This window comes from Bubalus kerabau, chromosome 8, assembly GCF_029407905.1.
Source record: "Bubalus kerabau isolate K-KA32 ecotype Philippines breed swamp buffalo chromosome 8, PCC_UOA_SB_1v2, whole genome shotgun sequence".
In the NCBI taxonomy this organism is placed as follows: domain Eukaryota; kingdom Metazoa; phylum Chordata; class Mammalia; order Artiodactyla; family Bovidae; genus Bubalus; species Bubalus kerabau.
Window position 1 is genome coordinate 32,016,453 of NC_073631.1, and position 17,602 is coordinate 32,034,054.

The 17,602-nt window shown below is 36.6% G+C and overlaps 1 protein-coding gene across 1 annotated transcript in view; it reads left to right on the forward strand.

The window, feature by feature from the left end:
• ITGB8 (integrin subunit beta 8) overlaps nt 1–17,602 on the forward strand; it is a 103,203-nt gene that overhangs the window by 73,890 nt on the left and 11,711 nt on the right. Inside the window, exons 7-10 of the mRNA XM_055589952.1 lie at nt 673–768; nt 6,242–6,331; nt 12,371–12,505; nt 15,174–15,579. Of these exons, the coding sequence (XP_055445927.1) occupies nt 673–768; nt 6,242–6,331; nt 12,371–12,505; nt 15,174–15,579 (727 nt within the window). The remainder of the gene's footprint in view (nt 1–672; nt 769–6,241; nt 6,332–12,370; nt 12,506–15,173; nt 15,580–17,602) is intronic.

Consider the following 17,602-nt stretch of genomic DNA (forward strand, 5'->3'; position numbering starts at 1 on the left):
ATATATATTGCATGCATGCATGCTAAGATGCTTCAGTTGTGTCGGACTCTGCAACCTTATGGACTGTAGCCCAGCAGGCTCCTCTGTCCCTGGAATTCTTTAGGCAAGAATACTGAAGTGGGTTGCTGGGCTCTCCTCCAGGGGATCTTTCCAACCCAGAGACTGAACCTAGGTCTCTTGTGTCTCCTGCATTGGCAGGCAGGTTCTTTACCACTAGCGCCACCTGGGAAGCCCATCAAATATATATGCATATATACATTAATATATTTGCATTTCAACACTTGTTACTGAATTTCACCTCAGAATGTGATTGTCACTAATATGTCTCTGTTTCTGAATATTAGATAATCTTTTAATTATGTCACTTGGAGTCCAATGTTAACCTAAAAGGTACTAAAGACTTTGTACTATGTTGGATGCAACCCTCTTCATTTTTCTGAGCTTCTGATATTTTTATGGAAGTTTTGTCTTTAAAATATCCTTAATACTTTGATGTTAACCTTATTTTTTTAGTAATTTAAATGCCTCTAGTAAAACAATAATCCTTCCCAACCCAATACATTTTTATGTTAATCATACAGTTCTCCATATAACAGATGTTTGGAAGTGTATGGAACTGATGCACTAAATTTCACTCCCTTCTTTATCTCATTTTCTCATTTCTCATTACAGGAACATCCCTCACTAGGCCAACTTTCAGAAAAGTTAATAGACAACAATATTAACGTCATCTTTGCAGTTCAAGGAAAACAATTTCATTGGTATAAGGTATGTTAACTCCCAAAATGTAAAAATTAAAATGTTTGCATCTGTAGTTAAAATTAGAATACTTCTCAGAACCCCAGGTAAGGATTCTGGGGTTCTTATACTTTGTACAATCTAAATTTAATACTATATTAACTAATGTATACTACACAGTGCCCTAAGTTAACATTTAAGTATAAATAAATACAAATTCTATGTTTGCAAACCTAAAATTAGAATCTAGTGAGAAGGCAATGGCACCCCACTCCAGTACTCTTGCCTGGAAAATCCCATGGATGGAGGAGCCTGGTGGGCTGCAGTTCATGGGGTCGCTAAGAGTTGGACACGACTGAGCGACTTCACTTTCACTTTTCACTTTCTTGCACTGGAGAAGGAAATGGCAGCCCACTCTGGAGTCTTGCCTGGAGAATCCCAGGGACGGGGGAGCCTGGTGGGCTGCCGTCTATGGGGTCGCACAGAGTCGGACACGACTGAAGCAACTTAGCAGCAGCAGCAGCAACAGAGGGCACTGATAGTACTTGGTACTGAAGTGAAGTGAAGTGAAGTGAAGTGAAGTCGCTCGGTCATGTCCGACTCTTTGTGACCCCATGGACTGTAGCCTACCGGGCTCCTCCGTCCATGGGATTTTCCAGGCAAGAGTACTGGAGTGGGTTGCCATTTCCTTCTCTGGAGGATCTTCCTGACCCAGGGATCAAACCTGGGTCTCCCACACTGTAGACAGACTTGGTACTGACTGTGACAATGTTGGAGAAGACTTTCATCAGGTGAAACATAGTTCACACCCCAACTATACCATGTCCACATTTCTGCTTATTCTAATCCATGGGCATATCTTTATAATAGATTAGATTGGGGAGCATCAGTATTTTTCAACAAATCTAGCACCAACATACCTAGATTTTGTCTAGGTCATCTAATAAAGGAATAAGAGGAGCCATGGAAGTGGCTGACTCAGTCAAAGCCTTCCTACATAAGAATAATTTTGGTTTTGTCCAGAATCTTTTTAGCCAGGTGAGTCCTACAAGCAGAATAGACATTTGACACCTGTGTCACTCTGGCAGCATCCCATGGGATTCCTCCTGTCACCCCCAATATAGAACTTCTGTGATCCTGCTAAAGCTTTCCTTGCAGTCTTTTAGATTCTTTTTTCCAGGAAGCTCTCTTTTCTTCATTTCTACAATGGCGTGATACCCTAATTTTCTTTACACATGTCTATTCACTGGATCTTCATCTCCTTTGTTGTCTTTGCTTTTACTTTGTACCCACAATGTCCTTTACTTATTTTTTTTTTTAGTATTTCAAATAAACTATTTTTTCTTTTGGTTTCAACAGCTACTTGAATTCATTTGCCTTTGCCACAAAGCTGGTGTTCCCGTCACCAGTTTCCCTAATATCTGACTACTACATTTATCATCTGAAAGTGCTACTTTAATTATATCATTTCATCCCTTAGCAATTGTATCATTTCTTTCCTACAGTGAAGATGTAATTCCCTGTTTTCCAAAATTTACATACCATGGAATTCGTTTTAAGGAAACAGCTGTTATATCCACAGAAGTAGAGCTTGGACTCATATTAAATGCCCAAATCACTTTACTAACAATAGTAACAGCTTCCACTTTTTGAGTACTTACTGTTGTCAAGCACTGAGTTATTAACATTAATTCATTTGATACTCTTAAAACTCTTAACAAAAGGAAAATATTACTAATATGCCCACTTTAAACATGAAGGAAACAAATGCATTTAGGGAGGTTATATACTTTCCTAACAGCCTAAATCCTGTGTTCTTAACCTCTAAGCTTAAAATTCAAATTGAATTTCACTCACATAGAAAAGAAATGCAAAAAAGCAAAAGACTGTCTGGGGAGGCCTTACAAATAGCTGTGAAAAGAGGAGAAGCAAAAAGCAAAGGAGAAAAGGAAAGATATAAACATCTGAATGCAGAGTTCCAAAGAATAGCAAGAAAAGATAAGAAAGCCTTCTTCAGCGATCAATGCAAAGAAATAGAGGAAAACAACAGAACGGGAAAGACTAGGGATCTCTTCAAGAAAATCAGAGGTACCAAAGGAACATTTCATGCAAAGATGAGCTCGATAAAGGACAGAAATGGTATGGACCTAACAGAAGCAGAAGATATTAAGAAGAGATGGCAAGAATACACAGAATAACTGTACAAAAAAGATCTTCACGACCCAGATAATCACGATGGTGTGATCACTGACCTAGAGCCAGATATCCTGGAATGTGAAGTCAAGTGGGCCTTAGAAAGCATCACTACGAACAAAGCTAGTGGAGGTGATGGAATTCCAGTTGAACTATTCCAAATCCTGAAAGATGATGCTGTGAAAGTGCTGCCCTCAATATGCCAGCAAATTTGGAAAACTCAGCAGTGGCCACAGGACTGGAAAAGGTCAGTTTTCATTTCAATCCCAAAGAAAGGCAATGCCCAAAAATGCTCAAACTACCACACAGTTGCACTCATCTCACACGCTAGTAAAGTCATGCTCAAAATTCTCCAAGCCAGGCTTCAGCAATATGTGAACCGTGAACTTGCTGATGTTCAAGCTGGTTTTAGAAAAGGCAGAGGAACCAGAGATCAAATTGCCAACATCCACTGGATCATAGAAAAAGCAAGAGAGTTCCAGAAAAGCATCTATTTCTGCTTTATTGACTATGCCAAAGCCTTTGACTGTGTGGATCACAAGAAACTGTGGAAAATTCTGAAAGAGATGGGAATACCAGACCACCTGATCTGCCTCTTGAGAAGTTTGTATGCAGGTCAGGAAGCAACAGTTAGAACTGGACATGGAACAACAGACTGGTTCCAAATAGGACAAGGAGTTCGTCAAGGCTGTATATTGTCACCCTGTTTATTTAACTTATATGCAGAGTACAACATAAGAAACGCTGGACTGGAAGAAACACAAGCTGGAATCAAGATTGTCGGGAGAAATATCCATAACCTCAGATACGCAGATGACACCACCCTTATGGCAGAAAGTGAAGAGGAACCAAAAAGCCTCTTGATGAAAGTGAAAGTGGAGAGTGAAAAAGTTGGCTTCAAGCTCAACATTCAGAAAACGAAGATCATGGCATCCGGTCCCACCACTTCATGGGAAATAGATGGGGAAACAGTGGAAACAGTGTCAGACTTTATTTTTCTGGGCTCCAAAATCACTACAGATGGTGACTGCAGCCATGAAATTAAAAGACGCTTACTCCTTGGAGGGAAAGTTATGACCAACCTAGATAGCATATTCAAAAGCAGAGACATTACTTTGCCAACAAAGGTTCGTGTAGTCAAGGCTATGGTTTTTCCAGTGGTCATGTATGGATGTGAGAGTTGGACTGTGAAGAAGGCTGAGCGCCGAAGAATTGATGCTTTGGAACTGTGGTGTTGGAGAAGACAGACTCTTGAGAGTCCCTTGGACTGCAAGGAGATCCAACCAGTCCATTCTGAAGGAGATCAGCCCTGGGATTTCTTTGGAAGAAATGATGCTAAAGCTGAAACTCCAGTACTTTGGCCACCTCATGCGAAGAGTTGACTCATTGGAAAAGACTCTGATGCTGGGAGGGATTGGGTGCAGGAGGAGAAGGGCACGCCAGAGGATGAGATGGCTGGATGGCATCACTGACTTGATGGATGTGAGTGTCAGTGAACTCCGGGAGTTGGTGATGGACAGGGTGGCCTGGCATGCTGAGATTCATGGGGTCGCAAAGAGTTGGACACGACTGAGTGACTGATCTGATCTGAGCAGCTTTTTATTGTTTTGCTCTTTTTTGTCTGCTCTTTATTACTTCTTGATGGTGATATTGGCTCTAGCAGTTTCTTCCTACTCCTTTAAGAAAATTTCTACTGACTGTTAAACCATAAAACCCGGTTTGTTATTAACTGAATTGCATGCAAAGTAAAAATCAACAGATTCTAAAAGCGTAACAAGCTCTGCTGAGTCCTGTGTATGCCATGCAGTCACTCAATTTGGTTGCTCACAGACATTTTTATTAATCACCTTTGTCTGAGTTGTAACAGCTTCCTAACCCATCTCCCCAATCCTGGCTGCAGGATGAGCTATTTGAATCACACTTCGAGTAAAGTGCTCCAGTGGTTTCCTCTGATCTAGAGGATCAAGCCTTTTTTATGGCACATGAGGCGAGTGGGTCCCTGCTTGCCTCGCGGACCTCATCCCCCAAAGCTGACTGCCTTAAACTTGTCCCTCCAGTCATGCTTCTAATTCCTCTGTGAACACACTCACCAGGCTCTTTCTTTCCTTTGTAACTCTGTTCTTGCTATTTATCTCCCATCCCTGGAAGCCTTTCTCCATTATTAGTTGATTAACTCTTACTCATCCTTGAAGACACAACTCATGAATCACCTCCTCCAGGAAACAGTCCCTGACAAATTTCCCCAGCCCTCAAATGCCTGCTCAGTATTCCTCGCATTAGGGTCCATATATATGACCATTGCTTCATGAGAACATTATTTTTTGAAACTGTCATTTACATTCCTGTGAGATCCTTAAGGGTAGAAACTATGTGGCCTAATAATTTAGCGTTTCCAAAGTGGCATATGATGCTAGTTAATAAAAGTTATATAAATGGATTTTTAAAATGTCTGACAAATATATCTCCCTTGTACCTGAGGTACTAAATTATTTGTAGTAGCATATTGTTCAAGTAGTAGCTGGCATACAGCAAGAACTCAGTGATACTTGTAAATGATAAAATGATATATAAATGCATTTCAAGACTTTTCATAATCTGATTCCATATAAATATGCAGCATTCACTCTAGTAAAACTAGTTACTTCACTATTCTTAGTTAATCTACAACTTCGGTAAACCTTTAAGCCTTTACTAATTCTCCTTTTCTCTCTAGGAATACCTAGAGTCCATTTTTTATGGACCATCAGAACACCTGTTCGATGAAACTTCCATTTGTGACTTTGATTTTTTTTCTCCTGTCTGGACAAACATGTCCTAAAGACCTCTCCATGGAAAAGCAGTTCTGCAAAATATTTATGTTACATGAGAAAACAGTTTTGTAATTAAGTAAATGTTAGAGAATGTGGCAGTTATTATAATAATGCTAAATTATTTCTGAATGGCAGGGGTATACATTTTGAGTCTCTATGTAGAAGAAACCATATGCAGAACTTATCAAATTTATTTGCCCTCAGAACCGTTTTCATTTTAAAATCTCTTGGGACCAGGTTCTGTGGTCTATACTTTAAGGTTTAAGTCAGCATGTAACTTGAGTACTCACACACACTCATGCACATACAAATACATATCATTTCAGGTATATATGTTTTAGCTGCTTTAGTTAGATGCTTATATTTTTTCTTGTGTTTTAACTTTTATTCATGCAATGACTCATCTTCCATTGATACCTATAAGATTTTTAAATATTTCTTGATTGCTAAGCCACTGTACATAGTTGTAATTTAGTGAATGCTATTGGTATGTTTTCTAGGACCTTCTACCCCTCTTGCCTGGCACCATTGCTGGTGAAATAGAATCAAAGGCTGCAAACCTCAATAATCTGGTTGTAGAAGCCTATCAGGTATGTATATATTGTACACATTTTTTTTTTCAAATAAACTTTTAATCCCAATTTCTATAGCAAGGTACAAACTAATGCTCTATCATCTTGAGAGGAGTGGTGGAAAAACATTAGATTAGGAATTAGGAAACTGAGTTAGCCCTGGCTCTACCACTAACTAGTTACAGAAACTTGGTAAAGTCATTTCAGCTTTCTGTGTTTCACTATGTCCTTTGACACAGTTTACTAAATTCAGGTTGAGCTGCTGCTGCTGCTGCTAAGTCGCTTCAGTCGTGTCCGACTCTATGCAACCCCATAGACGGCAGCCCACCAGGCTCCCCTGTCCCTGGGATTGTCCAGGCAAGAACACTGGAGTGGGTTGCCATTTCCTTCTCCAATGCAGGAAAGTGGAAAGTGAAAGTGAACTCGTTCAGTCGTGTCCGACTCTTTGCGACCCCATGGACTGCAGCCCACTAGCTCCTCCGTCCATGGGATTTTCCAAGCAAGAGTACTGGAGTGGGGTGCCATTGCCTTCTTGAGCTAAAGACTACTAAATTTCCTTCCTTATTAAATGTTCTGAGAGTCACTAAGTCACAGCCATAGAATATACTTTATTACCAAGAAATATCATAATTTCCAGTGCCATAATCAATCCACTGTGTTATTTAAATAGCAACTTTCCAGAAAAAAATGAACTGAGATATGGAGACTACTAGGAGAATTTTGTTGGGGTGTCCTAGATCATCACTAGGTTGTTCAGTTTGATTCAAAGAATTACCTTAAGAGATATACTATTTTATTGAGATGACAGTTGTACACTGTTCCCAGGTTGTGAAGAGTAGGTGCTAAATACAAAGTTAAAGAAATACCTGTACTCTCAACCTAGGTCATTCCTGGATAGAATAATCTCTTTTAGGACACTGTTAAAACAGTAACTGTCATTTTAATACCACTGCTGCTGCTGCTAAGTCGCTTCAGTCGTGTCTGACTCTGTGCGACCCCATAGACGGCAGCCCACCAGGCTCCCCCGTCCCTGGGTTTCTCCAGGCAAGAACACTGGAGTGGGTTGACATTTCCTTCTCCAATGCATGAAAGTGAAAGTGAAGTCGCTCAGTCGTGTCCGACTCCTAGTGACCCCATGGACTGCAGCCTACCAGGCTCCTCCGTCCATGGGATTTTCCAGGCAAGAGTACTGGAGTGGGATGCCATTGCCTTCTCCATTTAATACCACTACAAACTAGTTATTTTCCATACATGACCTCATTCAATCCATTCAACCAACCTATAAGGCAGTATTAGTACTCCCATTGTGTATTTGTAGAATTTCAAAGAAGCTAAGCAAATTAACCAAACGTCAAACAGCTAACAAGCAAAAGAAGCAGAACCAGAACCTAGGTTTTCCTAAATTCTAACTTTCAGATGCTTCCTTCTGTATTATATAGTCTGTTTTCTTTTTTTACATGGTGTTCAAAGATATGCTTTTTCTATCTTATATTTATGTGCTATTGACAAACTCTCCCTTCTTCAAATTCTCTTATTGCCTTCCTGACACAGTAGAGTTGAACGGTATTAACAGTAGCCCAAGTATTGTTAGAAATCTCAGGCGTCACATTTTCTTTATGGAACATCTGCTTTCAACTCAGGTACAAAAGAAAAAGGCAGAAGTGGATACAGAATAGAAAGTGAAGGACTTGTCTAAACTTTCTTTCTTTAAAAGGAAAACAAATCTTGCAAGGTTTTTTGTTTGTTTGTTTGTTTTGCAAGTAATTGTTCTATGTCTCAAGACTATGTTGGATGAAATAGGAAAAGCATCTTTAATTACAACTTTTTTCTCACTGTTACCAAAAAGAAAGCATTAATAGGACTGGAGGGACATCTTGACTAGGAAAATCAAGCCTGTGTACAACTCATTACAACTACAACAGTAGTTTGCTCCCAAGGATAATCAAAGTAAGAAAGGAGCTTACAGTATTAGAAGTCACCCTATTTTCCATAATATGAACCCACATATTACCCCTTAGAAAAAATATAAGTTGATAAACTTTCCTATGTATCAAATTACACCCATGGAAAAGGAAACAGTAGCTTTTTTTTTTCATGTTCTTTATTTGCTAGGTTAGGTCTGTATGCATTATCGAATTGTAGTTCTGAATAACCTTAAACAATTTTGAAACTACTAACAAAATCAACAAAACTCTGACTAACCAATATCCTTAAGCTGGGATCCTGTTATAATTTTATATGTCTGTACTTTAAAATTTTTTCTGAAAATTCATTTCATCTTCATAGTCCAATGAAACCATTCATAGTTCATTGAAGAAAAAAACTAATATTTTATTCTACTTTGTAATTCTTTGCATTTCATTTTTAAGACTTTTGTAAAATTACATACAAATTTAGTACATGGTGAATGTGATTGCATTTTATTTTTATCCTTTACATTGCCATCAAAATTAAAACTATATAAAAATTAAAACTAAATAAAAACTATATAAATTAAAACTATATTAAAACTATATATATATTAAATATATAATTACTTAATCTTAATTTAACTGAAATAAAATATAAATTATATTGAATAAAAGGAATTACACTTCATAAAAAATAAAGTCTGTCTCTGCACCTGTTAGATATTAAAAGGCAAGCTTAAGACTGTCTGAAACTTGGGGAGGAAGGAGGGAAGGGGGTTCGGGATGGCGGATACATGTATCAGATCAGATCAGATGAGTCGTTCAGTCGTGTCCGACTCTTTGCGACCCCATGAATCTCAGCACACCAGGCCCCCCTGTCCATCACCAACTCCCGGAGTTCACTGACACTCACGTCCATCGAGTCAGTGATGCCATCCCGCCATCTCATCCTCTGGCGTGCCCTTCTCCTCCTGCACCCAATCCCTCCCAGCATCAGAGTCTTTTCCAATGAGTCAACTCTTCGCATGAGGTGGCCAAAGTACTGGAGTTTCAGCTTTAGCATCATTCCTTCCAAAGAAATCCCAGGGCTGATCTCCTTCAGAATGGACTGGTTGGATCTCCTTGCAGTCCAAGGGACTCTCAAGAGTCTTCTCCAACACCACAGTTCCAAAGCATCAATTCTTCGGCGCTCAGCCTTCTTCACAGTCCAACTCTCACATCCATACATGACCACAGGAAAAACCATAGCCTTGACTACACGAACCTTTGTTGGCAAAGTAATGTCTCTGCTTTTGAACATGCTATCTAGGTTGGTCATAACTTTCCCTCCAAGGAGTAAGCGTCTTTTAATTTCATGGCTGCAGTCACCATCTGTAGTGATTTTGGAGCCCAGAAAAATAAAGTCTGACACTGTTTCCACTGTTTCCCCATCTATTTCCCATGAAGTGGTGGGACCGGATGCCATGATCTTCGTTTTCTGAATGTTGAGCTTTAAGCCAACTTTTTCACTCTCCTCTTTCACTTTCATCAAGAGGCTTTTTGGTTCCTCTTCACTTTCTGCCATAAGGGTGGTGTCATCTGCATATCTGAGGTTATGGATATTTCTCCCGACAATCTTGATTTCAGCTTGTGCTTCTTCCAGTCCAACGTTTCTCATGATGTACTCTGCATATAAGTTAAATAAGAAGGGTGACAATATACAGCCTTGACGTACTCCTTTTCCTATTCGGAACCAGTCTGTTGTCCCATGTCCAGTTCTAACTGTTGCTTCCTGACCTGCATACAGATTTCTCAAGAGGCAGATCAGGTGGTCTGGTATTCCCACCTCTTTCAGAATTTTCCACAGTTTATTGTGATCCACACAGTCAAAGGCTTTGGCATAGTCAATAAAGCAGAAATAGATGTTTTTCTGGAACTCTCTTGCTTTTTCTATGATCCAGCGGATGTTGGCAATTTGATCTCTGATTCCTCTGCCTTTTCTAAAACCAGCTTGAACATCAGAAAGTTCACGGTTCACATATTGCTGAAGCCTGGCTTGGAGAATTTTGAGCATGACTTTACTAGCGTGTGAGATGAGTGCAACTGTGCGGTAGTTTGAGCGTTCTTTGGCATTGCCTTTCTTTGGGATTGGAATGAAAACTGACCTTTTCCAGTCCTGTGGCCACTGCTGAGTTTTCCAAATTTGCTGGCATATTGAGGGCAGCACTTTCACAGCATCATCTTTCAGGATTTGGAATAGTTCAACTGGAATTCCATCACCTCCACTAGCTTTGTTTGTAGTGATGCTTTCTAAGGCCCACTTGACTTCACATTCCAGGATATCTGGCTCTAGGTCAGTGATCACACCATCGTGATTATCTGGGTCATGAAGATCTTTTTTGTACAGTTCTTCTGTGTATTCTTGCCATCTCTTCTTACCCGTGGCCAATTCATGCCAATGTATGGCAAAAACAACCACAATATTGTAAAGTAATTAGCCTCCAACTAAAATAAATAAATTCGTTTTTAAAAAAAGAAAAAAAAAGACTGTCAAACAATTTCTTAATCTCAAAACTGGGCAAAATTTTAGATATTTGTCTTCATATCATGCTTGAAAAAACACTGATATAACTAGCTTAAGGTTATAAGGGAAACAGAATTTCAAAAGGGCAAAAAGAACACTGATGGTATTCAGAATTTCCTTCTGATTTGTCAAATCATCACCATATCAATACCATTAGTATACCATCCACCTGGGAACCCCAGGTGGCTCAGTGGTAAAGAATCCACCTGCAACACAAGAGATGTAGGTTCAATCCCTAGGTTGGGAAGATCCTCTGGAGAAGGAAATGGCAACCCACTCCAGTATTCTTGCCTGGAGAATCTCCATGGACAGAGGAGCCTGGTGGGCTACAGTCCATTGGGTGACAAAGAGTCAGACATGACTGAGCAGGAGAAGTTTTCTATTTTTTCCTGAAACTGTTTAATTAAGTGATTACAATGTATGGATTCTCTGGTTGATAAAAAATGTGACTGATATAGTCTTACCTAATTCAAATAGAATTTACTAATTTGAGGAAGTATCTTACTCTAAAGATTTACTACCATAATTCCATGATCAGTTATTAATCTCTTTGTTGTCTATACAGTTGAAAAAGAAAAATTACTCAAGTAAAGAATTAGAAGCCATGGGGATATCTTTTTCCTTCATACCATGTTGCTCACTCTCTTTTCTTACATACTTCATCTTTTCCCTTTCCTTTTGTTTACAAAAATAAGTTAAGGATTTTTGCATGTGGTAGACTCTTAGTTTTATCAGATGAAATTCACACAGATCTACAGAACATATTTAATATAGCTGTAACTTTTGGAACTGAGATGGGAATAAATTAGGATGTGCTTGATACACATAATCAGCATAACTGGCAATACATACATGTTTTTTGAATGACTGTATATATAAGTGAATAAATGAGTGAATGATTTTCTGCCCAGTAAGAGGCCCTATTTCAGTATTAAGAACTGAAACAATAAGCAAGCTCCAGGGATTTGGCAAAAATCCTAGGCCATTCTTGGAGAATTTACAGGGCCATAACTGGCAGGTATTTCTTATACCTACAGTATAGAAATGGCCTCCACAAAATTTACCTTTCAATTCTGTGTCAGTAAGACATTTTAGATTCCATGATAGTCTTAAGTATCTGAAACTGAAATATTGCTTTAATAGCAGTACATGTCAGAAGCATGTTCCAGATTTTAAGCTGTTAAGATTTATGTGCTATGATGTATCATATTGTGTATGTATTCTCAATGCTTTCTTCAAATTTTATCACAAAATATAAATATTATTGGATTAAAATGATTATTTTTGTAACACAGGCTGAGTGAGAAATGTCTCTGAAGTGATCAAAATGCAGTCATGGAAATACATGAAAAAAATAGAGCAGTTTAAATACAGATAATGTAATCCTTTAGTATTTTTTTATGTATTTCAAATGTAGCTAGGTCATTATGTGGAAATACTATTTTTAATCAAGATTTTATAAAGGCAGACTCTTTGATTTAGTTAAAAAATTAAATCTAGAATGATATGATAAACATGACTTTTGTTTAGTTGCTTACATTTGAAACTGCTATAGTATACAACTAAAAAATGTCATCTCTGCAGAAACTCATTTCAGAAGTGAAAGTTCAGGTGGAAAACCAGGTAAAAGGCATCTACTTTAACATTACTGCCATTTGTCCAGATGGAACCAGAAAGCCAGGCACAGACGGATGCGGAAATGTGACAAGCAATGATGAAGTATGTGGGTGTGCGTTTTTCCGATTTAAAGTAAACTAACTTGTTTGGCATGCTTTCTCACAGAAAACTCAAACCATTCTGAAAACTTTGCTTACTACTGATCTTAAGAATCTCATTTACACTTCAAAGTAACTTTCATTGTCTATTCCTAAATTTCCTACTTGTCGTAACTCCACTGACTGTTCTCTCAAATTCTCTAGTACTTATTTTAAAATAAATATGTATCATATTAAATACTTATTTAATAATAATAACTTTATTATTATTGATGACACAGCCAGTATATGTTAGGAAATCACATCTCCTGGAACAATAAGTGTCTCTTCTTATATGATGCTAATACCTTTTTGTTTCAAGTCTGAAAATTCTCAGAGTAAATGTGAAAGCTGAGGGTAAAAGCAATACAGAAGAATGGGAGTGATGGAGCTGTTGATAAGGATTAAGAATTATAAAATCTTTCACTTTGTGACTGTCCCAGGACACTTATATTATCTCAATATAACAATCTAGGAAGTAGGGAAATTTGTTAAGGACAATAAAAAGAAGTGTCATCATTTAACTAAAAAGGAATGAAATATGGAAAAGAGATTCAGATTATAGCAGCATGAGGAAATAGGACCATGGAAGATAGGGATTCTCCCAGGATTTGCACAAGAGAGAGTAAACACACAGAAATATACTTTAAAAAGAAATTCTTGTAGAACAAAGTGATTTTCAGTGAGTCATTTACCTCAGTGAGGCATCAGTTGCTTCATTTTTAAATAAATAACTTGAACTAGAATATTCTAATCACTCTTCCATCCATCTCCAAGGTTCTATGATGTTATTAATTATTTTAATATCATGCTATACAGAAAGAGCTATTGAAAGATTAAAAATACTACTATTCTGTTAATAAGATTGAATAAAAGAGAATCTTCCTTTCTTTCTAGTTAGAATATACTTTTCCCTCTTGGGAAGTTTAGAATCTGCAGATAGTATAGTTGCTCCAACAAACTGTATATTTGAAATTAATTATTTCAAATTCAAGTTCTGTTGGCTTCTCCATAATCACTCCTTGAATTTTGTCCAAAAGACATTTTATACCAGCTTACAAAAAATATGTTTTATTTACACTGAATATAGAGAAACTTTTTCTTTTGTGCTCACAAAAAAATAATGCAGTTATTACTTTTTGAGAAAGGATTACCCTCTTAGAATAAGCTCTTTCTTTCAAAATCAATTTTGGCAGAATGGTTTAGCTTACTTCTTTTTCTTTGTCTACATCCGTTTTTCCCCTCATTTTCAACCAAGTGGTATAAACAGTTTGACTGTCAAGAAGAGTCATTTGACCTCTTAATTATAGAAATCCCAAGTTTTGCTCTACTTAATTTTGGCAGTGACCACATTATCTTACAATCTGTTACTCCTTAATATTTTAAAGAGAAGAAAACATTTCAAGTCTGACATCAATTGTACTGATTTTAATATTATGAGACTAATTCTAATTCTGCATGGATATAGATAACATATAAACCTAAATTTAGATCTTTCTTATTGTGTGTGTGTGTTTGTGCTTGTGTGTATATGTATTTATGTTAGGCTTTTTGGTTGGGATGGATAATCTATATACATAAGAAAGAGGAAATCTCTATATAGTCATATATATCTCTCTCTCTCCATATATATATATATATATATATACACACACACACACACATATATATATATCCATCCATATCTATTTACCTAATCTATCTCCATCCCAACCAAAAAGCTTAGCACAAATTATTTTTAAATTGTAATATATCTCAGTCTAACATGGAAGAAAACTATAAACCTTGTTTGCCAAATTACCTGAAGATTATAAGATGAGTTAGCAAATATAAATACACACACTAAGCCAATTGTGTTGTGGAGAAAAAACTGAGAAGAATTTGGCAAGAGAAAGCAATTATGTAGTTTCATGGGGGAAACCAATTCCTGCCAGGCCAGATCATTAGTTGCAGACTAACATCTCCACTGAGAAAAATGTATGACCTTGTATTGAGATCTTAGGACTTTAAAGTTGAGAGTCCTAAATCTTTTTCCCTTGAGTAACATCAGGGAAAGCCCCATATTTTCCTCTTAACATTATGTGTAAACTAAAATTTAACTCCAAAACTTTACTTGGGCTCTAGGAAAAGAGAAACAAAATAAAAATTGTTCATTTGACAATTGTTCATTTCAGGGTTTTAAACCAGTAGAGCAGAAGCCCTTGACTTTAGTTTATTTGATCTATCTCTAGTGCCAAATATTTGCCATAACTCCACAAGTTAAGGACTGGATCTAGAAAATGGTCTGTTCTCTCTCAAGTTTGCTAAGAAATCATCTGAGGATATAAATGAATGATTAGAAGTAGATACCTTTCAAATAGGTTTGAATCCATGTCCATTTAATGGTGTATGATAGGCAAGTCTCAGTCATTGTATCCTTTAACTCTCCAGTTCCTTAATAAGGAAATAAAATGAAATTAAAAGGTAATGTTATGTCTACATATGAAAAAAGAATGCATGTGTAATTTATAAATATAAATTTCTTATAGATGGTATAATATTAACTTAAAATATCATTAACATATATAATATTAGTAATAAAAACAATCAAAGTATATAAATGTATTTTTTTTCCCTCTCACCCACAAATTTAGGTTCTTTTCAATGTAACAGTTACAATGGAAAAATGTGATGTCACAGGAGGAAAGAGCTATGCAATCATCAAACCTATTGGTTTCAATGAAACCACTAAAATTCATATACACAGAAACTGCAGCTGTCAGTGTGATGACAGCAGAGGACCTAAAAGAAAGTGTGTAGAAGAAACTTTTCTAGATGCCAAGTGCTTCCAGTGTGATGAGAATAAATGTCATATTGATGAGGATACATTTCCTTCTGAAAGTTGCAAGTCACACAAGGATCAACCTGTTTGCAGCGGTAGAGGAGTTTGCATTTGTGGGAAATGTTTATGTCACAAAATTAAGTTTGGAAAAGTGTATGGAAAATACTGTGAAAAGGATGACTTTTCTTGTCCATATCATCATGGAAATCTGTGTGCTGGTGAGTATAAATATGTACATGCAGTTATTTATTAAGCTAGCATATATGTTAAAGTATCTTTAAATCACACCTTTATAATTACCAACCCTGAATCTGAATCTGATATTTAAACTTTCAAAGTCTGTGAAATTAGGACATAGCCACAAATATACTGCACATAATTCTGATATTTATATTTTAAATTATTTTGTTCAGGAAATACTTAAAAATTAAAACCAAAAATTAGTTATTATTTTCAAGAATGCCGTGACCTTGTAAAGACATATACCAGAAAAGGAAATTACTGACAATGTCTGACAGATTTTCTATAATCTGTGTATTCTTCTAGAAGACTCTGATTTATCCTCATAAATGGTCACTCCCCTCATCTTGTTCAGAGGATAGTTAGCTATAAAAATATACTTTCAATTCACTGTAAAATTCTTAATGTGTTATTAGAGATGGCATTATAAATCTGTAGTATGTAAACCTGTCTACTTTATTTTTGGAATACCAGCAACAGAATTGTCAAAGGACAGTACTCTTCAAGAAAATACAGGTTTCATAAAAAATCAAGATAAGTCTCAGAGGCCACATACAGACCAAAATTTAAAATGAAATAATTTAAAACAAAAAATATCAAAAGTATGTTTTGGCTAATTCAGTTTACTGCCACCTAGAGGTTAAATTCTAGAAAATATATGCAACATTTGAAAATTAATGCAAAATACTTTTTTAATTAATTAATTTTTCTATGGTAGTGTACTAAATCCATTTATTATTAAAGTACCTTTTTAATGTTTGCATTTTGGTAAGCAAATATTAAATTATTGATAACATGAAATATTTCATTGTAGTAAGCTTATAGAAAGTAATAAACATACACAAAATAAGTTTTTATTCTTGTATAAATAAAAAATGTGCCCTATTTCACATAAACATGGGATGGAAAATTTCCTTTATATCTTATGCACATAATATTTTATATTCTAAAACATTTATTCAGTGTACTTGGCATCTAGGTAGAAAGGGTTATAGATGACTTTAAAATAAACCCACAATTATTGTCTAAGTTTTTCAGTGCTAAAACTGATTGGGACAGGGAAGAGAAAGAATTCTGAGGTCATCATTTTCTATAGCTGTCAAGCTCTCAATGAAGTCTGAAATATTGAGACACTGAGAATCCCAGTCTCTGTTAACAGTAAAATATTAAAAATCAATGTATTGGTCCTTCTACATGACTATGATAACTACTGTTACAGAGGAAATTGAGAATCTGCTTTGAATTATTTGTATATAAATTATAACCAGAAACTGTAGGCTGACAAGTATTTTCTTCACTAAGGTCCTTTGAAAATAATAACACATGTTCACAGATCAGCGGGCTAGTATTAGGCATGTAGCCCATATATAGAAAATTGAGTCTGGCAGGCATTTGCTTGGCCTGGATATCATTAATTTTACAGTTAACAAATTGAGCTGATCCAACAGTAGAGGCTATGGAACAGTTACACTGTGAGATGCTCCACAATAAAAGGAGAGAGGGCATAAGCCAGAAATGAGGGAACAAAGAAAAGGAAGGGAAGGAGGAGGGAGGGAGAAGAAAGGAAGGAAAAAAGGAAGGAAGGAAAAGTCTTTGGTCAGATAAACTTGAAAAACATTATACAGCCCTGAAAATGTACCCTCTCTTGAAAATTTCTAGTTCACATTAGCATATTAAATTTTGGCTACTTTCTACAGGCTAAAACCCACTTAACTAAGTATAATCAGTGTTCTTCCTCAACTCCAACATGCACAAACACACCACCCTGATTTCTCTCTTGCTTTCTCTCATTTACCACCTAATTACATTTCACAACATACCTTATTAAGACATGCACCACTAACCTGCTACATAATGTGCTGAAGATGTGAAAGGATTACTTCAACTTCCCTGGAGATCTCATCTTTAATCAAGGCACTAGCAGAACTGAAGCTCTTAGAAGAGTTTGCCCAATGGACATTCAAAGTTATCCCAGGCCCTTAGCAATAATGAGCGACTAGG